The sequence below is a fragment of the Notolabrus celidotus genome, chromosome 14 (genome assembly GCF_009762535.1).
Source record: "Notolabrus celidotus isolate fNotCel1 chromosome 14, fNotCel1.pri, whole genome shotgun sequence".
In the NCBI taxonomy this organism is placed as follows: domain Eukaryota; kingdom Metazoa; phylum Chordata; class Actinopteri; order Labriformes; family Labridae; genus Notolabrus; species Notolabrus celidotus.
The window spans coordinates 22,040,978-22,067,882 of record NC_048285.1 but is presented as its reverse complement, the minus strand read 5'-3'; the positions used below and the strand labels follow the sequence as shown (position 1 = coordinate 22,067,882).

The window sequence follows — 26,905 nt, the reverse complement described above, 5'->3', positions numbered from 1 at the left end:
ACTTTCTTATTTTGCTCAGGTTGAGATATTTTGCAGAATTTGATTTTAATGTACAATAAAGAAATATCAAATTGTGTATGTGTCTGTTTATACAGGCGGAGTGATGTTGTTTCCCACAGTGCATTGAATGCATCACAGTTATTTATTGTCTGTTGTACTATGGTCGTGGTAGACATTTGAAGTAATAGAAATGCAACCATTACATGTTTATTTTTATCAAATTTCTATCGACCATTTGTTATATTTATATTGCCAACAATTATTTAAAGATAATTATTGTTATTGAGTTATCGCCCAGCCTTATTTCGAACCTATATTATCACTGAGGATTAACTTTCTTATATTGTCACTGCAGGAAAAACAACAAATGTATCATTATATTTTTTTAAGATCTCTGCATTAACGAGGTGGGCTGCTGTTTCGTCAAAAAAAAAAGTAGTGATCTGAGGAAAAACGGTTAAAATCAGCTCACTGTTGATCTGCAAAGTTCTGGTCAGTTCTATGAGAAAGAGCAGAGCCCTTGCATCAAACTTTGTGAAATGCTTCTTTGCAGTGTCATGAACTGCGGTGTCTGATAAGCATCCAAACACATGGATCTGTAACTCAAAGCAGAACTCTTGGATTGTATTTGGTCCTCTCACCTTTCATGGAGTAACTCACTCCCATCCAATGACTTCTATTTGTTCGAACACCTACTAAGAGAGGCCAGGAGATTTGGTATCTTATGACAGCTAAACACTAGCCAGGACAGACTAATCATTGACACTGAGATGATTTAAAAATGCTTACTTGTAGAGCCATACAGTTGATACCCAATTGCTAAAACATACTCAGCAGGAAGTCCCAAAAAAACACACCTGTATAAATTGTAAGTTTCAGCAAAATCCCTTAAGTCCAAGTCATAAAAAGACTTGACTAAATAGTGGCATTAAACATTAGCAGACCATGCAATCTGTACAAAGTAGACTAAATTATCTTCTGTGAAATGAGCCTTTAAAATAGCCTCCGTCCTAGTTTCAAATCAGATCTGAAATTAGGAGGAAAAATGTACATTTTGATATATTACCATAAAAACTGGGGCAAGAGGCATTCACGGAATGACCACATGCTACATTCAATTAGCATTAAAACAATGTCTCCACAGTTAGCAGTCTCAGCCGGAGATCTGAGCTGTGAAGAGGAAGTGGGCGGGAGAGGCCATATGTATGTATGCATGCCTCTCTGGATCAGGCTTCATTGATGTATGCATGCCTCCCGAGACGCATACCACAAAACACAGAGACACGGACTTCTTAAGTTGTTTCGTTTAACTTCTTACGCTCCTTTCCACACACACACACATAAACACACACACACACACACAGGAGGTTTTGTGTGTGTTTATCGGCCTTGTGTTTTCAAAAGACAAGCAGGTCACTGAAAGAAAACATCCTGAGTGACAGAGGAAGGACGAAACATACAAATCTATCTACACGTTTCCTGATGGTGTTTGCTGTTACACCCTTTTCTCCGACTATCTTTTTTTAGTTCTTCACCGCTGATCGAGACAAGCAGATACTGAGCAATCCCAACAATGTGTGCCCAAAAAAATAAAGCCCAGGATATCAGCTGCTTCCTAATTGTGTTAACATTTTTCTTGCTTTTGAATGAATGTTTTTACTCATGCCCTGTGAACAACTCATTCCTCTTCGTGACTGATCTCTGTAGTATGAGCCCACTTCTCTCCTCCTGATTCATTCAGTCTGATTCATGGCAACACTCATCTCCACCGCACACTCGGCGTCCTCCTCGGTACATACTCACTTCCTGTGCGACTGCTTGACCTCCAACTTTGCAGCACAGAGAGCCAGAAGGAGCACAGAGCTCCCTCCAAATAAAACACAGATGGAATTTCACATGAGGTGTCTGGGGGCTATGAAGATGCTTTCATGACTTTTCAGAAAGACACAAAAATGTGGTCATACACACATCCTTGACAATGAAGAATTGACTCATTGTTCAGACACAGTGGGCTGAATCTTTACAGCCTCTTGTTGATTCAGTGATTCAGGCCATTGCCTAAAATTAAGGGTTTAAACTTCCTCTTTCTTGATGACTGATTTCAAACATCCGGTCATTACATTCAGGCACTGTTACAAAAGTTTCACTTGTTTGTAGCTGCCTTGAAACATCTCTCTATAGTGCTGAAACAATGAGTAGATTATTGGTCACTCAGCGTATCTACCAGCTACTATTTTGGAGACATTAGCAATAACTGGGGATGTGTGCGTTTAGTCGACTAATCAATTAAACTTCAGTGTTACGCACTGCTGGTTCAAACACTACCCTTCTTTCCCCCATAAAGCCTTCATTACCACCTCTGAGGGAGGATCAGAGGCAAAACAACTCCCTCCATGCTTTACACATTACACAAGTTTGAGGAATGATGTTGGTACTCATGGCAGTTTGGAAGCGCCTACAGATGACAGGCAACATCTTGTTTCGAGCGCAGTTTGGCAGTACTTGATCTAGAAAATGGAGGTAGTTGTATGTAGGGTAGGGCTGTCAACGAATATTCTAAATTCGAATATATATTCGAATATTAAAAAAAAACGGAGATTGGATTGTGAAAATTAATATTCGACTGTGGAAAAAACCCATCGGCGGCTGCTTTGCGAGTGGGCGCACTGCATGACGGGTCAGGGACAGGTCACAGGAGTCACACATGCACAGCGTGAAGCAGATGGCAGAGAGAAATATTTCCGTCCCCGGATCCTCAGTGTGTTCTGAACGCGTCTTTTCCTCCGTTGTTAATACATTGAATAAAAAGAGATCGGGCCTCTTCACATGTGGACTGTCTTGTGTATTTGGCAAATAACCTCTCAGGCCTAAGATCCTACATTGACAGTGGACTAAAAGAGCCCAACAATCAGTGACACTGGGATAAAATGCAGTTTTTCCTCTTTTTTTTTTATACAAGCGCCAAGAATGTAAGTGGACTACTTTTTCGTTTTTAACTTCAATTAATGTTAATAATATTTGCTTCAATCACTGAATGAAGTCTGCCTATATTAGGGACAAGAGTCGGGGCCTTTAATTGCTCGCACAAGTCTTGTTCAGCACTCACTCAGCGCATTACGCACAGAGAGGGGGGTGAGCGGGCGAGCGAGAGGTCTCCGGTCTTAAAAGTGTTACGGTATAGACCATTAGGTCATTTCCTTGTTTTGTAATGTGTAGGTATGTTTTAGGCATGTTATATCTTAAATAAAAATACATTTACAAGTAGTTATGTCTCCTTGTATTAGTTTGTCCACCTGTTATTGACATAATGCGCAAATATAGATATTTGAATGCTTCGAACCTATGTTTTTTTTTTTTTTTTTTTAGAGTGAATATTCGAACGTCATTTTGGAGCAATTATGACAGCCCTAATGTAGGGTGGGTCTGGTTAAACTGGCATGTAACCATTACAAGCTTGTGGACATTAACATGCAAGGAGGACTGAACCCTTGGTGGTGCTAGCTCTGCTAATGTTAGCTACTAGGAATGCACTGAAAATTTGGCCACCGAAAATGCCCCAAAAGTGCATTTTTCGGTTTTCGGACAAAAAACTTATATCACTGAAACAACACGGCCAAAACAGAATGTTGTGATGACACAAGCAAAAAACGCGGAGTGGGCGTTTCTGGATAAGGGCCAACATGTCTGCATCCGTTATTCCTTTAATTGCAGCACTAAAGCATCTTCTAAGCAAAGAGGTTGAGAAGGACCACGGAGTGATAACAATGGAAAGTACACTCTTAGAGTCTGCCAGCGAACGTTTCACTGAGATCTATTCACTGCACTTCATCGCGACTGTTCTTGATCCGCGTTATAAAGATCATTACTTGGATGTGGGAATAAAGCAGCGCACACGAGAAATGATCCAGGCCGCGATGGATGCGGAGAACCCACTTGGAGACAGAGAAGCACACAGCTCAGGAGAAGGAGAACAGAGTGCAGGAAAAAGGACTCGTCTCTCTGAACCAGATGAGGGGCATGCACCCTCGCTGTCTGATATGTTCAATGAGATTCTTGATTTTAGTGAGGTTAGTACACAGTCAGAGACATAAATACAATGGTAGGGGAGACAGGGGACAGTTGTAACATTTTTAATATTTATGTCTATAACTTTGAGCTCTTTTAACCCAGTGTGTTCAAACTGCTATACAAACCAGCCGCAACTAATCTGAGCATGTGCAGAGTGAATCAAGTGATTCTTAACTTGTTCCTGATTGGAGCAAGTGCAAGTGTTACAACTGACCCGTGTTACAACTGTCCCTGGTCTCCCTACTAATAATTGGATTAATAATTTATTTTGGTTTTCGGTTTCGGCCAAGAATTTTCATTTCGGTGCATCCCTCTATTGTGTTCCAAATGCATCATAATAATGTACTTAATCATGTTGTATTTATGGCTGCTCAGTGTTTGTCAGAAGCCTTGTTGACTGTGCTGCTGCCTGTCTTGGCCAGGACACTCTTGCGAAATAAGTTTTAATCTCAATATGTTCTCCTGTTTGAATAAAGAAAAATAGATGATCAAGTCATCATTTCTGTCATAGACTGAGACCATATAAGCCGTATATTTGCAGGGCCTAGCTTCTCAAGATGAGCGACTTGCGGATTTTCCTAATTAAATATGATTTAAATTGAATAAGGTTTGTATGTAAATCTCATTTATCTTCTAGGTAAGTTTTACAGTCATCTCTCAGCAGATATGTAGAGTATTTGTTTTTATGATTTAAAGATGTGTTTTGTTTAATACAGCTGTGTTTACTTAATTTTGAATAATCTTTTAATATCTACATAAGGCCACAACTGTATTTGGGAGGGTCTTTTATTTTTGGAGCCACTGCTAGTTCTTTTACACACTTGGATGGGAAGGGTGAATGGAGCCATGTTATAATTGCCTTCCCTATCGTTGTTTTTTTTTTACTATGCAGTATTTGTTCAGTCTGATAAATCGCAAAAAGAGACCATTAAAATTCCTTTAAGTCCCAAGGTGACATCTTTAAATCGCTTTGACATTCAGGCAGTCTAAACCATCAAAAATATCTACAGTTATCAGACTAAAAAAACATGCTGGATAAGAGTCCAAAAAGTTGAACTTAAGTGCAGAGTCTTCACAGCTCAGACTGTAACACAGCATGAGAGTTGACGTGCATGTAATGGTCAAGCTCATGTGTATTTGGGGCTCACAAGGTTAATATACTCCTCCTCACTCCATTAAAACAGATGGACAGAGATCAACTGTTTCTCTTTCCCTTCATGCAAGATTTCCACTTTCCAGAGCATTTCTGCTGTGTTGGAGTATATGACAGAGCTCTTTGTTCACACACAGGCACACACACACACGCACACACACACAGGCACACACACACACACACACACACACACACACACACACACACACACACCACCTGTCCACTTTGTGAGGGAAGCTGAAGTTAAGGACAGATTTGAAGCAGGTGTAACAACACTCTTCCCCTGAAAGCAGAGGACTAGCCCAACTCCCCTGTCAGATAAGAAACAAGACGTTCAAGAAAGAAGGAAATGAAGACATTACATGGTGAATGGTGGCTGCTGCCCCGCTCAGCTGCATGACAACCAGTATTAATGGATGTGTATCTGAATGCTGTGGAAGTCTCTAGAACAAAGCCAGTTCCCCAGAGATCTAATGCATGATTTGTGCTTCTTCTATCAGCAACAGTCCCTTACAGCAGAGGACTGAAACACCATTTAACATCATCAGTCCCTCTTTGAAAGAGGCGTATAGGCCTGAGAGAAACATTATAAAAGGGGGGAGAGTAACAGATAAGAGCTCTTAATGTTATGGAAATGAGCACATTTAGTGCTGCTCAGGGACTGAGCAGGCCTGCAGCCAGTTTCTGCAGCGATCCCAACCCTTCATGGCCTTGATTTTCAGAGTGAGGATTGAGGAATAACCCAAACAGTCAGGACTGGCGTGCTTACAGGCATCTCTGTGAAATTCTCAGTTTCAATAAACAGTAATCCAAGTATTTTAGCTAAGTACAGGCTTTTTGTTAGGTAGATATCCATTTGTGAGTCTGCAGAGTGGCCTCCACTTTAACCTGCTAAATGGACGGCCATTGAAGGTCTGCATAAATCACTCTTTATGTACAAGCACTTTGTCAGACTGTCTAAATGTTTGCAGCAAATGTATACATCTCCTATAACCCTGTGTAAAGCTTAGTGTTAAGTCCAATAGCCCTGTTTAAGTGTGTTGTGGTTTGGATGAGGAGGCAGTCCCTCTCACTCTCCTCCATCTGCTACCAGCGCTGACCAGGGGGAGGACGCGGGCCAACCTGTGGCAAAAAAAGCCTCCTCAACATCTGTGTTTATCCTCAAGCTCAAACTAAGAGCTATATTTACTCTGGTCAAACATACCCAGCACAGGAACGAACAGAGAGAGAAGAGGACGTAGCTTTGGACATTGAATATGGAGACAAGCTAAAACTGAGAAGACCCTAACCCCTGTGGGAGATAGACAACTGCACACTGGCAGCGTCCACAGTTTCTAATTCTCTGATTCATCCTCTTCCCTGAGATGAAGACGGAGATTGACAAACAACACCTTCAGGGGGTTTGACCTCTGAGGGAGTGAGGATAAAAAAGAGGAGGCGGCCTTGATCAAATGCCTACCTAGCGAATGCTTTACAGCCGCACAGTAGGCCGTAAAGCTGTGACTCATTTCAGGCAACATGGAGTGCTCTCCTCTTTCTGTAAATCTCTGACCTCTTGACACTGTCACGGGGACTGACTTATGGGTATGACCCTCAAGGGAGGCGAATAGATCAAAAGGAGCGGAGTGGGGTTGAAGGGTGTTGCATTACTGTTGGTGGTCTAATGCTATTTCATCTCCGACTGTACACCTGCACTCTGACTAATACATGATGCAGGTCTCTGGATTTCATATCCAACCTCTGTTTGACCCATTAATATGAGACTGCTATCAGAGGTTCATCTCTTGAATGAGAGTCAGATGAATCCCTCAGGATGTGTTCATCACTGCTGGAGAATTTATTTACATTCAAACAAGACTCCCCAGAGGTCCTTACTGTAAACACTGAACAGACAAACATGCTAAGGGTTTTATTCAGTTATTTGCCCAGCATTTTATATGGAGGAATAAAACACAACTTCTTTATGCACCTGTTATATATTTTGCTCACACAAGCTCACCTCTACCTCTGTGATTCTCATAGACTGCATAAATAATGGACGTAGCATCCGTGACGTCAACCATTTGTTTCTGAGGCGCTGTTTGGAAGCCAATCATCTGCAGGAGCCATATTGGAAACGCTGAACTCAACCTAACTTCTGTCGAGCTACTGTGAGGTAAAGAGGCGGGGTTTGAGCCTCCTCGCCAACAGCTGCAGTGTTTCCGCCTGTCAGTCAAGTCAGCCATGTCCTTAAACGGTCAAAACTCCAAATCTTAATATCTTCTTTCACCCCCCGTACAGTGTGTGCCGATAGAGAAATCAGCTACTTAGACCTAAACCGTTTTTGGACCAGGCTGTATACATGTTTCATTCTGCTGCAAATATCGTCTTTTTTGAATGGGTGTGTATGTGGTTTCCGGTGTTTCTGCAGCCTCAAGCAGACGCTCAATGAACTGCAGTTTATAACGTTTCCACATGGGCTTCATATTTTGAGACTGAAGGTTGCCGCTTGGTGGTACCCTATACATTCACAGCTACACCATAGATTTACATGGAACTACACAACATTACATAATTATCAAGCAGAATTTAATTTCAGCCTCTGTGTACATCCATGCTGCCCCTCGCCCACACACATAGCCCATACTCTGGTTTTCTGTGCTGCTCTCGCTGTCTCTTTCAGGGGAGGAAATGATTATGAAGCAAAGAGTATACTTATGTTAATACTAAATGTTCCTTAAGGTTCAATATGACTGTATTCTTCATAAGCTTCAATCACAGGATGTAAATCAAAGATCTGAATTTTAGTTAGATTTGTCAATGTTATTTTGAACCTTACATAAAGCTCCTTTAATGCTGTTGTTTTGGTCATCTGAAGCGTGAAAGAGTGCATTTTTGAATCAGGTTGTTATACAGAATTAATTTAGATTGAATCTAAAATTGATCAGAAGCATTAAATAAATTGTATGCCCACACCGCAAACACTTTTTCCCTGTAATCAATTAATGTACCGCATTCAATGGTTGGCAGGAGGCTGTGAGGCCAAGTTCGATGACGTGTAGTGACCGTCTCAGATTAACTGCTGACACGGGTTGAACCTGCGTCACAGAGTTGATTTAAAAGGAGTATAAACCGACAGCATGAAGCAGCGATAAAAAAAAACAGAGACATAAAGCGCAATGAAAAATGAATGGCTGGAATCTATATGCTCGAGTTTAGGACTATGCTGCACGTTTCAGCCCCTTATAACACACATGTATGCACGCACATGCAGCCATCACTGTGCACCTTGACATAGACCAGATGGCATTAGGTAGCCTGAGGCATCAGACTCCCTCTTTGTGACCTACGAGGATACACCCGATGACTGGGATGAATATTTGAGATGCTTGAGTGTGTTGTTCTTACACACAATGAAAACACACAATTGTTTGTTACTCTTAAGCTTTATTTAACTAAGACGCCTCCGTGGATTAAGGCGAGAGTTTTTTTTTATGTAAAATTACAAACAGCTCCGCAGCTGCCAAGGTGTCAATGTCAGGGAAACGAGAACTTTAACAAGAGCCGGAGCCAAAACAAAATAACATCCCATAAGATGCACTTGGAAACATGGTTTTCCACCCAACACTGAATACCTCAGTGTGAGTTAAAAACTCTTGTACAGAATAAAGGAATCACACAACGTATGAGTCAGCCCTGCCAAGATAAAACACGGTGATTCAATCTGATGTTTACAGGCGAAATAACTCAGGTGGCCCATATTCGGCACAGTCTTTGAAGACAGGACTCTTTGTTCCTGCAGATGTTTGCTATGATACAAAACAAAAAAATGAGTGGCACACAATCTGAGAAGGTCCTCGAGATCACAGACGTAAATAAGCATTATCTGTTACACAGGGAAGCCAACTGCAAGATGACTGCTGCAGTGCTGTACAGCTATGTGATGTAGGTCCAAAGTAATGAAATGAAAGTGGATAATGGGATTCAGTGGTAAAAAAAAAATTCCAAAACAACCAAGGTTATTATACAGACATTATGGAGCTGGCAGGAGTCCCCACAATTGGGTGGTTGGCAGCAAAAGAAAAACTAGATCTGGAGAGACTTATTTACAAACTGTTTGAGCAAATACAGTTCTACATTGAGACTAGACGGGTAAAGTTGAACAGAGAGACTGGATCTTTAAACTATTAAACATTTTCTCTGCATTATTGTTTGCAGTTACTCTGCAATGTGAAAATGTTCTATTACACCATAACTGTAGCAGCATCACATGCCAGCATATAAAACGTCCACATGATAGTGGACTTAAAACTATTGACTGTCGATAATATAAACATTTATATGATGATGGTAACTGCACCGATCCAAAGTCTACTACTTTCTGCATGTTTGCTTTATCGCCATTGAGTCACAGGCTCCAGTTGTTTTCAATACATCCCTCATAAACCGCTAGAAGGGACTTGCTGCTGCTGTCACTCATGGAATAAGTCATGCTGAAATACAAATATACTGCAGATGTTTCTGTCAATAAGCAATTTAAAGATGTGTTTTTGCATTGACAGATAGGTAGAGGGGTAACAGATGAAGAAAGACTGCATTCAACACAAAGCATTAAAAAAAAAATCCAAAGATTAATTTTCTTCAGGGAAACTTTGAACAAAGTGCATTGTGGAACTGACTTCAGCAGTCTTGTGCACAAAATTATATCAAAGGAAACTAGATTTACATTATAGAAGACCATGTCTGTATTATTCAGAATAATTTCACAGTTCAAAGCTTTGTTGACTGCTTTCAAATCTAATTTCCTCTCAAACTTGAGAACAAATGCAGGGTTTCCTCTCTGTGCTGCAAAGGGTGGGCAGTGCTGTGCTCAACACTTGTGCTGATACAGGTACGCAGTGGGATAACCTGGGTTAGACCCTAAACTACGGTGGCCCTGAAGGACAAAACAAATGTACAAAAGATGAAACACTTTAACAAAGTTTGAGACAAATGTACATTTTGGAAAACATTTTTACATTTTATAAAACAAAATTACATTCGCAAAACACTTTTACCAAGACCAAAGCAAATTTACATTTAAGGAAACAAATTTGCAAAAGATGAAACACTTTTACAAAGTTGGAGTCTGACTCCTTTAAGCCTGACTCCGTTTCCGTTTAGCCTGAGGCGATGTGGTCTGAGGCCGTTTCATCTGAATTCTGACACAGGAGGAAGGTTTTGAGATACGACGGAGCTTTTCTGTAGACATGATGCTTTATCATCTGAGGTCTGAGACCTCACTCTAAAGGCCAAATTCCACCAGATCTGTATCCGTGTCCGGTCCGTCTCCGATCCGTCACGGCACCTGATCTGATAGGTTTCCATTCTAGTCAATGTGTTAACCCCCACTGAATCTGCTCAGTTGCGTTCCAGCTGCGTCTCTGATAGATCGGAACGCAACGGATCAGAAACGCAAGACTTCTATTTTTGCCGGATGCCGGAGCACGACACATCAATTCAGCACAGAGAAGATGGAGCCGGACAGGAAGTCAGGCACCAAAACAAAATAAAAACCTGGTTAATTTTCAGAATAAAACACTCTGTGTTATCGTTAGATCGTTTTTAACTTAACTATGACAAAAAAAATGTAATTTAGAGCGGAGGCAGGCCTGGAGTCAACAGGTCAGAGGTTTTCAGAGGCTGATAAAGACAACATGGACGAGGAGAGGAGGAGGAGAATCCTTGATTCAGTCATTGCCATGGGAAAACCTTGGTCACATGACTCTAGCTGTCCGGCGGTCCTGCTCCATGCTGCGTTCCGAAGACACAACCAGGGGGTGTTGACGGGCGAGAAAACACAGAGCCGAACCGCAGCGGATCGGAGACAAACTGGACACGGATCTGGTCGAAGTCCTACGTCAGACCTGAGGATGTCCTAATATGTAAACCATGTCCATCTCTGTTCGGTTTCTCGCCATCAAATCAAACTAATTGACCCCTCACTCGATCACTTCCGGATCACTTCCTGTATTTGGTACATTCCCTTTCCGTAAAAACGAAATGTTAATATGTTTCAGAAATGGTAAAAGTGTTCCGTCGTTTGTAAAATTGTTTTCTTAAATGTAAATTTGTTTTGGCCTTGGTAAAAGTGTTTTGCTGATGTATCTTTCTTTTCTAAAAAGTAAAAATGTTTTCCAAACTGTAAATTTGTCTCCAACTTTGTAAAAGTGTTTCATCTTTTGTAAATTTGTTTTGTCCTTCAGGGCCACCGTGCTAAACACATCATTCCCACATTTTCCCCTGTAATAATTATTCTATTAGTTCCAGACGGAAGGAAATGGGAGTAAATGAAGCCCAGAATATGTGCAGTGCTACCATGCTCTGCCGCTCATGCACAGCAGATCCATCATCCTGATCTCCGACGTGTCATTTCCTGGGGGCTGGGGGATACAGCCGCAACACGGGGAATCTCTATGAAGGGAAAACGACACGCTGAGGCATCATCACCTCTCCATTCAGTATGCACCCTCGACTGCACACACACATATACACACGAATGCATGTCTCCTAACGTTACGCACTTGTAAATCCACAGTGCAGACGTCTTCTGACAGCTGAACTGAGTCTGCAGAGCTCGATCAAATCTCATTACAAGACCACATTTCAAACATGTTGCACGAACAATCAGGAAGATTGTTTCATTTCCACCAACTTCAAAGAAAAAAAGTCAGGACATGTGTGTTCCCGGACAACCAAAACAATCCCCGTGCAGCTCATTCTCAAACATATCTTCAGCCAAGGCAACTTCCGATTTGCAGCAGAACTACTCGAAATTCAAAGCTCGTACGGGCTAACTAAATGGCTAGCACTGTTCCCAAACAAAGCTCCCATTGTCTGGAACTTGTAGTCTTACCGTGTTCTCTTGGCCCTCTCAACTACGATTAACTCAGGTACGAAAAACTACAAATCCGAAGTCTGGGCAGTGTGGGCATGCGCACTGGGACGTTAATGATCAGGAAGATTGTGGAATAATTGGTAGTTAATACATTTTTGCGGGTAGCGGCATATTTGAGGCTAATTATGAACCCTGTTGAATGGCTGAAGGTCGAAGTGAAGCACTGAGCCGGTGGGGACGGTTTTGGGGAGTCCTCAGAGGACAGGCTGAGCCGTAGTAAAGAGCCTGCTCCCTGCATTGACTGAAGTTGGTCGGCTCGGCTGGCTCTCGGTGTTTGCAGTGCTCGCTAACGTTTAGTTCACTTTAGTTCCTTTTCAGAGCTTTTTAAACCCCTGCACCCTTCAACCGAAACTGGTAAGAGAGAAGAGTTCACCTTACCGTGTTTTTAAAGCTGCTCCGGTGTTTCCAGTCGGCTCCTATTCCGTTAAAGTGTAATTTTCAGTCATTTTGGAAACACTCGTTCGCCGGCGGTTGAAACCCTGTTCACTGGACGAGACGTTGTCAAGAATGCTCACCGAAACCACGGCGAAGCTGCGCCCGCACACTCACTGCGCAAGCGCAGCTACAGTTGGTGCAACCTACTGATAGTAACACACAGGGGGCGGCAGACTACTACTACTGCTGAGACTGGGGACAGACAGCGTTTTAATGACCATCTGGTGAATGTGAGCTTTACTATGAATATTAAAGAAACTATACTCTACAACTGAGAGGAACTGTTCACGAAATAGTGGGAGGGATCGAGTTTATTCATCATATTGCATGACTAACATGTCAGTATGCATCGCCTACTAATTACCCTAGTCAATAGCACAACCTTGTGGTAACTAAACATAATAAATTCAATGCCTACTGTGTTGGCAGTGGTGGACAAACTACACAGCTTCATTACTTAAGTCAAAGTATAGATGCTCCAGGTCAAATATTACTCCAATACAAGTGAAAGTTGCTCTGTCAAATTATTACTTGACGTACTTGCTTTTAAAAAAAACTTCAGTATTCACCAAGTACTTTTTAAAACATCTCAAAATGTTGTATTTCACAAAGCATGAGTGCAGTCAAGAAAACATAGGAGTGGGGTGGCTGTGGCTCAGTGGGTAGAGTCGGTCATCTATTAATCGGAAGGTTGGCGGTTCGATCCTGCACATGCCAAAGTTTCCTTGAGCAAGACACTGAACCCCCAAATTGCTCCCTCTGTTGTTCAGAGGTGTGTGAATGTGTACGGATGAGGTTAGCTAACACTGATGGTCCCTTACATTAGTAGTCTCTACCATCAGTGACTGAATGGGTATGAATGTGTGGATGTGACAAGTAGTGAGCGGTCAGAAAGACTAGAAAAAGTGCTATATACATTCTGTTACAGTATGTTTATCTAGATAACATTACTTGAAATCTCTAAAACTATACCATAGAATAAAAACAGAAACTAAATTCCTCCAAGCACAGACAACTTAGTTGTTCATCTGGAATAAAACAGGCGTTAAGTAGCTCAACACGCTTCCTCAGGTTGGACTGTGAATTTTGATATGTTTGGGCAGAGTGGGAAGAAGGGAGAACATTTCAAACAATACTTATCATTCTTCATTTCAAAAACCTCTAACACGGGCTGAAGATATGGCCACCATGGGTGCTCAGGTGGAGAATTATAGCCATCATTACCACCTCTAAATGAACTGCCCGATCTGAGTGAAATTTGCTCTGTGTTTGCTCCACGTCCAACCGTGGAGATGCACGATATACAGGTATGACTAAATCCCTGAGACAAACAGAACTACACAAACACATTTTACTGTCTTAGGGATCAGATTTCAGAAAAGAGAAGGACATTCATGAGCTGACTTCAAAGCAAAAGTAGTGAGTAACTAGAGCACTGATAGAAATGTAGAGGGGTCAAAAGTACAATAATTGTCTTCTGAATGTAGTAGAGTAAAAGTAATAAGTTTCCCCAAAAAATAATACTCAAGTAAAGTACAGATATACTTAAAAAATGTACTTAAGTACTGTACTCAAGTAAATTTACTTTGTTCCTGTCCACCATTGTATGTTGGTATTATAGAGAATATCACATCTGGGAAAAAAAAAGGTTAGAAGCATAAATGTTTTGTGTTTTTCTCCACACTGTACCAATGTTGGGGAGGGGGGGGTAAAACCAAACAGAATGTTTTTGGGGGTAAGAATCAAACAGTAATGTAAAAATGTCACCAACATTGGTTTAAAACTAACCAGGGGTAATAGGAACAGTCAATACAGTATTGCATGTGCTATTTTATTGGCCGAACTTTAGTAGATTTAAAAAAATTTTTTAAAAAGTGAGAAGTTACTACAATAAGTCAAACTTTTTCAAAGCAATCATGTACTATATAATGAGGGGGAAAATGCAGAAAATCTATTACATTACACATCAGATCATTAGTAGATCTTGTATATTAACAGACACAACAATTGGCAAGTGGCTACAGTGTAGGAAAAACTACCCTTTAACAGGTAGAAACCATGAGTTAGATTCTGTGTGGAAAGACCTCTGCTCATATCAGAAGTAGGTATGTTAAAATTACACCACAGTATTAACATTGTGGTTTTTTGTTTTTGTTTTAAACAGAAAACAAAAATCTGCTGACTTGAGAGGGCGTAATATGTTTCTTCATCAAATAGCTGGCAGGGTTTGTTTTTTTTACTGATGCACCGCAGTCATATTAATTTCTGTTGTGCTATAACCAGTTAAAATGTAAACACGGGAGCTTTAAATACAGAATTAAATAAATACAGTTCAAACAATAAAATGTTTTGGAACATGAAATCAATTAGAATCAATGAAAGTTTAATAAATACTAGGGAAAAAAAAAATATATTGTTAAAAATGATAAAAACATAGACCATGGCTGAGAAATTAATCCTAATTTAAATCCAGCTTTGTACTGGTACTGTTATGGTTTATTTTTAAAAAACATCCATGAAGCTTGCCATAAAAACAAGGTGCTTTTGTGAAACACTTGAGGAACATTGATGTTTCTAAGTAAATACAAAGTAGATAAAATTGAAATATACTAAAGCCAATGGGATGTTTGTATCACAAGTTTCTTCTAAGCACTGCCTATTTCTGCAAGTGCATGAGACATTGAACCACCAAATACATTGTATTTCACTAATTTCACACCAGGGGGCAGTATTGGTCAAATATTTGTAGGCAACAGCACTACAAATGCAAATAGAGTTTTGTCTGGATAAGACTTTGATTGATTTTATCTGAAAATAAAATACAATTCTGATACAATAACTTTTTTTTCCATTGTTTTAAGTTACAATCCAACAATGTCTCCTGTCAATGCTGAGGGGTTTAAATGTGACTTCATTTCTTTGTCTCAATAAAACAAATCTCATATCAGTATGTTGTATTTAACCAAATTATCATGCATTACTTACAAATGCTTTTGTATAAATACACCAGAAGAACATTTTAGTATGTATGTGCAGCATCCAGCTTTGGAAGTCAGCCTCATCTACTGTTGATTATACATGATTTGCATGATTTGCATTTGTACCTGTTTATTTATAAAGCGCTTGTTGGGATGTTACCATCATACCTATCTTCAATGCTAGTTTGGTCCTCTGGAGCAAAACACACCAGAACAACTGATTGGCTCACTCTCCAGGTTCCCAGAGTTAATTCTGAACTGGGTAGATCTGCCTTTTGCGTTTTTGCACCATCTGCATGGAACTCACTTCAATGCACTTTAAGAATGAATGCACTAGTTTCTTTAAGTAATTTTACATCATTAGTTTTAACATTTTTAACCTCTGATTATACCTGTTTTAACTGACTTTGTGTAACATTATTTCAATGGTTGTAACATTACTTATAATTGTTGTCTGTTTTTAATTGATCATCATTCTTTTAGGGTTATATCTTTTATTTGCTTGTCATGCATTTTAATGTTTCTTTTATATGCTTGTCGTCATTGTAAATGAGGGCTTGCTCTCAATGATTTTCGAGTTTGAATAAAGATATAAAGACATAAAGATAATAAATTCAAAACATACTTGATTATTATATTTAATAAAAATTATATACAGTTCTTTGACCAGCAGTATACGAGCCTTAAATCCTTAAACATATCAAAACCGCCTACTCCGTCTGACTCCAATTGCACTGTCATTTTGATATTGTTTCTATTCTTTTTTTCTTACCACTTTGTTAGTTTATATTGTTTTCATTTTGACTTTGATTTTGTTTCCTTTGATGTAAATTTGTGTATGTATATATCAGTGCGGTGTCCTTGAGTGCTGAGAAAGGCGCCTTTAAATAAAATGTATTATTATTATTATTATTATTATGAAACCAGTCAGCAACAGGGCTGATGTTCTTATATTGACCTTTGACCCCGAACAATGTGAGGATGAGGCAATGCTATGCAATACAGTATTGCAAATAAAATATTACCAAATAAATGATAATCCTCATATTGGCTAGCCAATGTCGGTGATGACAGTAATTCTTCTTCTTTTAATCGATGTAATGCTTATTATTCACTGTTATTGGCTACCAGGATGATGTAGGTCAGCAGGAGATCCTTGAGGTACTTCATTACCCACAATGCAACCACGCTCCCCCAGCTTCGTTCCAACAGAGACAAGTATCCTCTTCTCCACTCTGCACGCTGATCTGCACTCACGTGACTGAAGTAAATGCGTGGAGAGCCTGCGCGCTCTGGATCATCCGTATGTTTTATAGATCTACGACAGAGGAAGCACTTGTCAATGCGTACGCGGACTGCACCCCCGGTGTATTTGGATGCGAAGTCAGCCCAGCAGACTGACAGCTCGGTGGCTCGAAATGTCACTGCTTCTTTGGAGATAAAACCCGCTTGAATACGATGGACCTCCGGACAGCTGGCTGAGCAGAACGGACAGGGACTCCCGGGAGCTTTTATTTTCATTGTGGGCAAATTGGGTTACTGACCTGGCTGGAACCTGTTCGGATGAAACCACACGCCCAAGTAAGCGACGATGTCGGTGGATGTTGCTGCCTTCAGTGTCCAGGTTGGGCTACAGTAAACGCCAATTGTTTACGTACTTAAATAAAAAGCTGCTCTAGCCGGAAGACGCAAGCAAAGCCTGGAAAACCTGCAATAGCTTGTTATACGTCCGGAATAAAAAATATTGCATGATTTTTTATTATTATTATTGTTGTTATTATTATTAATACGGACTGCGAATCTATCGATAAAGAAACATGGAGACGAAGCAGATTTTTTCATCGCCTTATTTCGGCTCTCGCCCTCGGATCAGAGCTTCAGTACAGCTGCACTGCCTCCATGCAAACCTTCGCTGACAATATTTTCCACCTTGTTGCCGCCGTGTGATGGTGTCTGTTTCTCTTAAGGAAGTCGTGGACATTCAAAAAAGAGACCTCATTACAAGAGTAAACTATTATCATTGTACCACGCGTGCTGTTGAGGCTGCAGAATGATCCATGTTGGCATCCCGTTAATGTCTCCAGAGAAGAAGAGTTTCTTTTGTAACCAAGAGCTTGTCACCATCACAAATGTAGCCCAGCGGAGGCGACTGAAACAGGCCTCTGCACAGAGACGTGGACTCTGCTGCTGGATGCTGAACATCGTGCCACTTTCCTGTTCTGTGTTGAATACCTGCCGCCCAGGCGTCAGCGTCTTTCTCTGATTCCCCCCCAGCTGTCTTAGTACAATGGACAAGGCTTTTTTTTTATTGAAGGCTGTTCAGGGATGTTGAACCGGCTTACGAGTGGCCATGCATATAGGATTTAGCCTGGACCGACTTGTGTGGATGTAGGGCGAAAATCCAGCGGGTATTTCCAAACACACACACTACCACAGAGGAGGAAACAGCCCGTGTTCATGGAGATGGCAGGCGGGGGAGGTGCATCTGCTCTGGGCTGGATGAGATATAATGAGGACCCCTGCTCAGAGGATTTCAAACACAGACTGTGTTTTTTATTGGCAGCTTAAACAGTCCATATTCTACTCTAAAACTAATCCGGTGAGGTTTTACTATCACATATGAGGGTCACTGTAGCTCTCAGAACGAGGACACTACTTCTGAATGGGCTGGCATGTGTTTATTAGGGCAAATATCGAAAGCTATGAATCATGAGACACTTTTAAGTTTTGTTAAATTTGAAGGAACTGCACTTGCTTTAACAGCAATGTAGGAAAATGTTAGAGTGAACCATTTCAAACTGAAGGCATCTGTTCATCTCAGACGAACACGTTTACATCTGTGGCAGCTTTCTAAAAGGTACACTTTAGGAAACAATCTATTTTGGGGAGGGGGCTACACTCATGGATCTATTTGACCTGCTGATCATTGTCCCTGAGTGACCTGCCTTTGGGGAATACATGTTACATACACACTGTGCAGCCATAGCACGGCAGCAACTGGTGACAGGATTTGGCACAGTTTCAAACACAGGATGTGGTGATGGGGGGGAGCCGTCGCAGCTTCCTTTGATCCCCTCAACCCCCCTCCACTGGTGGTCGAGGACACCTTGTCTCTGTAGATGGGCCCTGTATGGATTTTGTGCTTGAGTTGACAGAGGGCAGGCCCATAGAGTCAAACAGCAGTCAGGCTGCCATGAACCCATACGGCAGAGCAAGCAGCACAGCAGCCCCCCTGTCCTGCACCAGCTGTGGGGGCTGCTGCTCGCCGCCTCCCCCTCGTCTAATCCCACCAGGGCCTCCTTCCTCTTCTACCTCCTCCTCCTCCATGCCCCTGAATATGACCCCACCACCGCCGATGTTTCCAGCTCCGGTGGTGCAAGTAGAGAATGGCAGCAGCTGGAACTCCTCCATCATATCCTCTTCGGACTCCCCAGACTCTCACCCTGGTCACAGATGTGGGGGGAATAACCCCAACCCCTACTGGACAGCGGTGTTCGACTATGAGGCCACGGCAGATGAGGAGCTGACCCTACGGCGTGGGGACCTCCTGGAGGTCCTCTCCAAAGACTCCAAAGTGTCTGGGGATGAGGGTTGGTGGACAGGCAAGATCCAGGACAAGGTGGGTATATTTCCAAGCAACTATGTCACAAGAGGGGGCTCCGCCAACTACCAGCAGCTGACCTCAGCGGGGCTGGTGGCAGGTGGAGTGGGTGATTGCCCCTTGGAGATAGACTTCTCAGAACTGCTCCTGGAGGAGGTGATTGGAGCGGGTGGGTTTGGGAAAGTGTACAAAGGAGTATGGCGGGAAGAAGAAGTAGCAGTAAAGGCGGCCAGACAAGACCCTGATGAGGATATTAGTGTCACAGCAGAGAGTGTGCGACAGGAGGCCAGACTTTTCTGGATGCTTCGGCACCCCAACATTATCTCTCTGCGGGGGGTCTGCCTACGGGAGCCCAACCTGTGCTTGGTGATGGAATATGCCAGAGGAGGGGCTCTGAATCGAGCACTCGCTGGAAAGAAGGTTCCTCCACGGGTTCTGGTGAACTGGGCAGTCCAGATTGCCACAGGAATGGATTACCTACACAACCAGGCTTTTGTACCCATCATCCACAGAGACCTCAAGTCCAGCAATAGTAAGTCATGCAAACACGTGTCACTCATCCTCTATGTAAACCAGCTATAGATTTAATGTCTGATTTGCGCAAGACCAAAAATAACACTGAGGAGCTGAACCTAGCTGGGAGTTGTATGGGTGGTTGATCAACTCATAAGTTAAATGTTCATCCAGCCTGACCCACTTTGCATGTAGTTAAAAAAAACACTCTTAAACTAGTACTGGATCTTTGTGAAGGCAAAAACCTTTTCTCTCTTGTATCTGACCAAATATAAAAGTGTGTTCTTGTAGCTTTGGACAAGCACAAGGTGGATCCCTCTGTGTCTGGTCTGGGTGCTGAGCTAAGCAGACTGTGTCTTGATACAGCTTCAGATTTTCAAGTATAAGGTTCTCTGAAAATCTTCCTGTCCATTCAACCCCATATCGTAGACATGGTTGAGTTTGCTCACTTAACATGGAGATATTCCAATGATTATCATATCATTATCACCTAAATTGGCAAGTGAAGGCAGGTTGAACATCGTAACTAGGTTACCACATAACAAAAATGTGGCCTATAAGAGACTCAGTAAGCAAAACTAACATCAGGGGCATACTGTAGGCGCTGCGAGAGAGAAAAAGCATGTTTAATATAGACCCAAATACACCACAAAGTTCATACTCTTCATTCTCAGACAAAACAAAGAAAGAAATCAGGTGCTGTGAAACTATAGGTGAATGTAACGCGCATCTGAAGACACCCTACACTTAGCTTGAAGTGTAGCTGAAGTAAGTCCAATGGCTTCTCCCTTTTTACAATACAAAATCCTTTTGCTTAAAGTTTGGGCCGTCAAATACACAGAAACTTTGCTTCTTTTATGTACAACAACTTGGTTAAAGGAGGTTTAAAGAGGTGTTCATTCAACTTAATGGTAATCATAGAGTACATAATTGTGTCGTTTTGGACTCATATTGCAATCTAGTTTAAAAAGTCTTCTACTCTCTTCAGTATTCTGTATTGGGAGACAAAACAGATGAATAGAAATTAGATGTGACAAACATGGTAGGCTGTTGAAAGCTTCAGAAAAAGCTAGTTACTGGATGACAGGACTGTTGAATACGACTGAGTAATGCTGAGTAATTGTGACAGTGGTGTTGACACAAGGTGGGAATAAAGGGCGAATGTTGTCACATGATGCTCATAGTAACCATGGTACAAGGTTGATGCTCAAAATAAAATAATACCATTATGAACTCCTCAAAAGTTTGAAAAAAATGCATCTTTTTCTCACTGAGAGACAGATATTAGGATGGATACCATTTTTATGTCTGTGTTGTAACAGGGCAACAGGGAAAACAGTACAAAAGCTGGAGTATAAAATGACATATTGTTGTCTTATTAGGGGTTACGTGTGTTACTGTTTCCTGGCTGAGTACATCAGAGTTTTGGTCTAATGTTTTAGTCAGCTTTAGATATGGGAGTCAACATGTTTGTTCCCAATGGACCAAGTCAGGCAAGCTGTTTTCTTCTGTATCTTCAAGGTTTAGCTCGCACAGGCTTTAGTTTCATGGTGCAGCATCTTCATCAATCGTCTTTTCTCACTTTCAGCAAGGGCGTGTAAGCATATTTGTCAAAATGGCAAACTATCTCTTGAAAAATGTTTAACATCTAGGGTGCTAGCTCAGTTATTGGTCAGACATGGTGCCGCATGTACAGAGGTCCCTAAAGTGGTGACCCTGGGTTTGACCCTGTGCTGCATCTCATTCTGGACTCTATCTTCCCTGTTTCTGACCCTATCCTCTGTCCTGTCCTCTCAGTGTGGGCATGACAAAGCCCAAAAAGGAACCTTGATGAATAAAAAGGCAAAAATCTGTGACAGAAACTAAAAAAGTGAACCATATCTTCCACTACTAACAAACATAATTGTCGAACTCTTGTAAAAGAGCCTGTTGCGGTTTGTTTCTGTATTGATTAATTGCCCCACTTCTGATATTGACCTGTCTGCGGTTCAGATACTCTGTATGAAGTCAAATCTATTAGACTCTCCAATTGACCTTTGTGAAATGGACAGGCACAATAAGTGGACATTGCATAGAATCATAACCATTTCATAATATCATAGAAAAGGGATTATCATGCATCGTCAGTGAGTATCTGTGTGCATAGGTTTTCACAGAGCTGACGCTGGATATGAAACTTAAACTGAACCTTGCAGGGCGGCAGGAGTCCTGGAGAGCTGGTCTCCTTCTGCCATCTTTTCCCTGTCATCCCTCTCTGCACCTCCTCCCTCTCTCCATCCTCCTCCTCTATCCTCCCCTCCTCAAGGAGAGCAGTTCTGCTCTGCAACTCACTGTGCTATTTTTGGTCCTTTGTGCTACTTGCTGTTTAAAGACGCAGTTGCAGTTGTTGGTGCATCAAAGAAATAAAACACAGTGAGCATTTAAGTGCATATTTGTGAGTGTGTCTGCATGTACTGTATATGTGCAGGTCTGACTGTGAGTGTTTATTCTAAGTGACATGAGTGATGGGGGAGGGAGTGCACAAATATGGGTGGAGTGTGCAGGATGCTGACTAAAGGCCTTTTTAGTCTAGCTTTAACACAGTCGCTGCTGAGCTCCCAAAATGTTTCCTAATCTTCAATCCCTCTCCTCTTCTCTGCTTTCTCACAATTTTTTTTTTTATTATCACGTCTCACTCTTTAATACATGCACCCAATTCCTCTCCCTCCTCCCTTGTGTGATTTGTAATAGACGACGAGGGCTCAGACATGTATTGGACAGCAGAGCCCTGGCAACAGCACCATAATGCTGCCTTTCCATGGTGACATGGGCACTGCTTCTGTGTCACTGAGTCACACAGCTGCTAGCTGCTGTCAGCTGCTGCGCAAAATGTCAGTCCCCCAATTTAGAGTATTGTCTGTGTGAAAATAGCTACATAAGACATGCAGGAATGTCTTTGTTTTCTCCCTGATTGACGAATCCTGCTGAAAATGTGTGTGGGTGCTAGTGTAGATAAGTATGTGATTGGACTGTGACTCAGACCCGAACCGAGGGATGTTTGCCTCAGCCTAGCGATGACCAGAAGTGGGGATGGCTTGAGGACAGAGGGAAAGCTTTGTATCTTTTAAGTAAGAGAAGACAGAAAGACACCATGTCTGTCTTTAAAAAGATACCTCAAGTACCAAAATTTGAGGCACTAATCATCATGCAGGGTGGCCTGTTTCTGAATCATATTTTGCAGCTGGACGATTACTTGTACCATAGAAGTTCAGCTTGCAGCAGCATTGAGAAACACATTATAGCTCCCTGCAGCTTTCTTGAGAGTCCTTCAATTTATCAGCTTCACACTTAACAATTCACTCCATTGGATCTTCATCGAGGCGCTTGCCAGGTGTGAAGGATGATTGGATGGAACAGTTCTAGAGAAATATGAAGGATGGAAACACAAACAAACAGACAGGAATTCCTTCCATGATAGTAAGATGATTCGTACTCTGCCGCCAAATGGCACCAAATCTGTCATGGTCACAAATTACACACATCAACAAATCCACACATGTCCTCCCCAAAGTGGCTGCAATGCACATAGCATGTAGGAAATGTAACAGGTTTCTTAATATAAGGCCTGCACATACAATTTCAACTTCAACAGCAAGCTATTATCAAAGTAAAAGGAAAATCAAGTTATTTTTTATGATTGGTTAATGTGACTTCTTAAATTCAAACTCATAAAATCTGTGAAAAAAAACAATACTGTGTGAGAATAGAAGAGAGCAAGACAGAGAGAGAGAGAGAGAGAGAGAGAGAGAGAGAGAGAGAGAGAGAGAGAGAGAGAGAGAGAGAGAGAGAGAGAGAGAGAGAGAGAGAGAGAGAGAGAGAGAGAGAGAGAGAGAGAGAGAGAGAGAGAGAGAGAGAGAGAGAGAGAGAGAGAGAGAGAGAGAGAGAGAGACGTGGAGTGAGTGAGGAGTCTGATGGGAAACAGTGAGATAGGGAGAGCGGGGGGATAAACAGTGGTTCATCTTCGTTTAGGGTTACACCTCAGCTCATTGTCCAGGTGCGCTGGTCTCAGGTATCCTCTTCAAACCGCCGACCACTTGGCATCAGTGCAGTTACAGAGCAGCGCAGGCCCCCGAGCCTCTCCTCTGTCTCCCATCAGCCCGGCTTCTTCTGCGCTCAGTAAACATTTCTTCACTCTCCCACAGAAGAATTCATCAAGGCAAAACGTGACACTGCTGTTAGAGTCAGCATGTGTTTGAAGCTTCACAAACCTTTTACAACACAGGCAGTTTATTTTTGGCTCGCTGTGATGCTTTTTATCTAATTTTATCTTAGCCAAGTTAAAGATTTTAAGGCCGTGCATGTGCGTGGGCGTATTCTGTGTTTTAACCTGCTGCGTGTTACTCTCGGTCAGGCCCACAGTGGTGAGTTAGTCTGCGTGAAGGAGATAATCTGATTACCATGACCTCCTTAGAGTGATGTCACAGCGTGTTTGTGGGTTGGCAGGTCATTTCTCCCTGTGGTGATGCCTTACCTGTCACTCTGATCCTGGATCAGCCTCTTGTGTCCCAAAGCATAGGGCACCCGTCCCTCTTGATTGGCTGGACAGACACACAGGATTCAAGCAGAAACAATCGTGTCTGATAAGGGCAGATACTTTCATTTTGTAAATCAGTTAGTTATTTTTCTTGGTGGCAAAACATTACTTTTTGGTGTCAAACCCAGATCTATTTATTATCACAGGAAATATTAAAAACTGTGACAAAAAATGATAAGCTTTAACCGAAAAACAATATAATTTTACATGCAAAAAAAATCATAATAATCTTGTTGGTCGATCACAAAACTAATGGAACCTGAAGAAAATATTACTTGATCACAGTTTTATGAACCACAGCATGTTATTTTCTTTCCATCAAATTAATGAATGCTTTGTACAGTTAATATTTAACAGGATGTCTTTAAAAACCTTGTGAATTTACACAAAAAGCCAAAGTGTTATCTGTATTAAAACAGTATTTGTTCATAAACAGCACATTTCCTAACAATTGCTGTCTGGTAAGTTCTGTCATATTGTTTGCTCCATTTATGATGCCTTGTAATCAGTTATTTATTTATGTGGTAATTTTATACCTTTTATACAAGTGATAGTACAGACGGAAAGTGTTGGGAGGGACGTGCAGCAAAGCTTTGTGGCTGTCTACCTACCTACTGAGCACTTGTCAGGATTTTAACATTAATATTTGGCAGAAAACAGTTGACCTAATTTCAATGCATTTTATTTGACATACAAAATCATGAATTAAGCGCATTATGGGCTGTGTGATGTTAATAAGAAGGTTCTGAGGTGTCATAAAGGGAGCAATTTTAGACATTTTTCTTCACCACAGAAGAAGAAAAAAGGAAGCTGTGCATTTCTAACCACAGTGGTATAAAGATCCCTGGATGCAGCAGGATTGTATGTTGAGGTTTGTGCGATTTCTAACCACAGTGGTATAAAGATCCCTGGACGCAGCAGGATTGTATGTTGAGGTTTGTGCGATTGATCCCATAGCACTCACTTAATTTTTTCATTGGTGACTGAAGCTCTGTTATATATTCATTTTAGCTGAAAAATATATGAGATGTGATTTGATTATCAGCATTAATATGTGTGTAAATGTGGGATCAATCTTGTAACAGAAGCAAATTTTCAGGTGAAATCAAGTCACCTGAAAATAGGACACTTGTGTTACTTTAATGCCCTGTTAGCAAAAGCACAACTTAATTCCCCCTGATTAAACAGGTTAGCATCAGGACAATGATTGGTTGTTCTTTGGTCCGTTTCATTCCCACTACCAGGATGTGAGACTGAGTCATGGTTCCTATTTAAAGTAGGCGTACGTCACAGAGAGTCACTGACACTTCACATGGAGCTCTATAGAAGTGATGAGTCAGCTGCAGGTAAGACAATACAGGTGAGCTGATCACCTGATGCTACCTTCAGCGGGACGCAGGCTAGGTCATAGCTGTACTTGTAGTCTCCTCTAAAATAAATGTTATATAGATTCAGTTAGACTCACTGTAAATATTTGTATACATAAGGCTAATGTTTGTCTTGAACAGCTGTTACAAAAGCTGTCTCAACCTTAATTCAACACATTAATCAAATCTTAATTAAAGGTATGTGGAAGTTTTGAAGTCCACGTGAAACCTATGTAGCCTTTAAGTGGAAATAAAGAAGCTATTTGACACACAGGAAAAAAAAAAGACACGTATTGGTTGACTCTCTCTACCTGCTGTTTTAACTGCAGTAGCTTCAAAAGGACGCCATGTTTACACAATCAACAATCATGTAAATGCTGTCTCTAGGCAGGCATGTCAAATATGCTGTTTGTTCTACGAGTGCTTTTATAAAAAAGTATGAAAGCTCAAATTGATGTAAGAGATTCTTTTAGCTTTCTCTTTTAATTTAGGTTAATTTGCTTTTGTTGCCATGACATCAACAACACTACTACTAAGTGCTGTAATACCTAGTTATCAGATTAACAAGGCGTAATATGGCAAATAGACGTGGTCAATGAAAAGCCTGTTTCTGGCTCTATGTGTGTGTGTGAGAATATGAGAGTGAGTCTGTTGAGGAAAGGATTAGAGCGTTGGCCAGTGTCGGCTGCTAATCCCTCAGAGAGACAGAGCTGCAGAGGCCGAGACTGTGGCTGACTGGACTGTGAGTCAGTCGTAGGACTGGAGCACATAGCATGCATTTTTTATGTGTAGTTATGTAGGTAAAGGTTTGTTGTTTATCGACGTGTTGGTGGCTGATATTTGCTTAAGTTGCATAAAAGTGCCATTAGTACCAAACTGAACCTACTTAGAAATCACATCCAAGTAAAACACGTTTCAATGAACAAGACCTGGAGCTAATTACTGTTTCAGTCATCCAAACTTAGCCTTGTTATGTATAGAGATTTAGAAATGACATAACGGGTTGTACAACGTATGATCTCAACTAGAAATAACTAATTTGATGCAACTGCTTCATAGTGACCTGAACGAACAGATACAGCTAATTAATATACAACCTGTTGAGAGATATAATCAGTGCATTTGATTAAATATTAAATATTGATCTGAAATAGATTTCTTTAATTCCTTTTTACAAGATCAACACAATTAAGACTGAATTAAAAAACCCAATGGCAATAGTTTCTATTGAATGACAGATTAGCATAATATGCTATTTAACACTGATTCTGAACTACACAAAAGCAGCTTATTCTGAATCA

At 41.3% G+C, this 26,905-nt stretch overlaps 2 protein-coding genes across 2 annotated transcripts in view; one reads left to right on the top strand and one right to left on the bottom strand.

Annotated features, from left to right (window-relative positions):
• The window catches only part of sipa1l3 (signal-induced proliferation-associated 1 like 3), a 79,345-nt gene extending 66,667 nt beyond the window's left edge, over positions 1-12,678 (bottom strand). Inside the window, 1 exon segment of the mRNA XM_034700916.1 lies at positions 12,516-12,678. The gene's annotated coding sequence lies outside the window, so the exon portion shown is untranslated.
• Positions 12,679-16,918: 4,240 nt separating this feature from the next.
• Positions 16,919-26,905, top strand: part of map3k10 (mitogen-activated protein kinase kinase kinase 10) — a 39,436-nt gene continuing 29,449 nt past the window's right edge. The window contains exon 1 of the mRNA XM_034700915.1: positions 16,919-19,683. Coding sequence (XP_034556806.1) covers positions 18,681-19,683 — 1,003 coding nt within the window. The 5' untranslated portion in view covers positions 16,919-18,680. The remainder of the gene's footprint in view (positions 19,684-26,905) is intronic.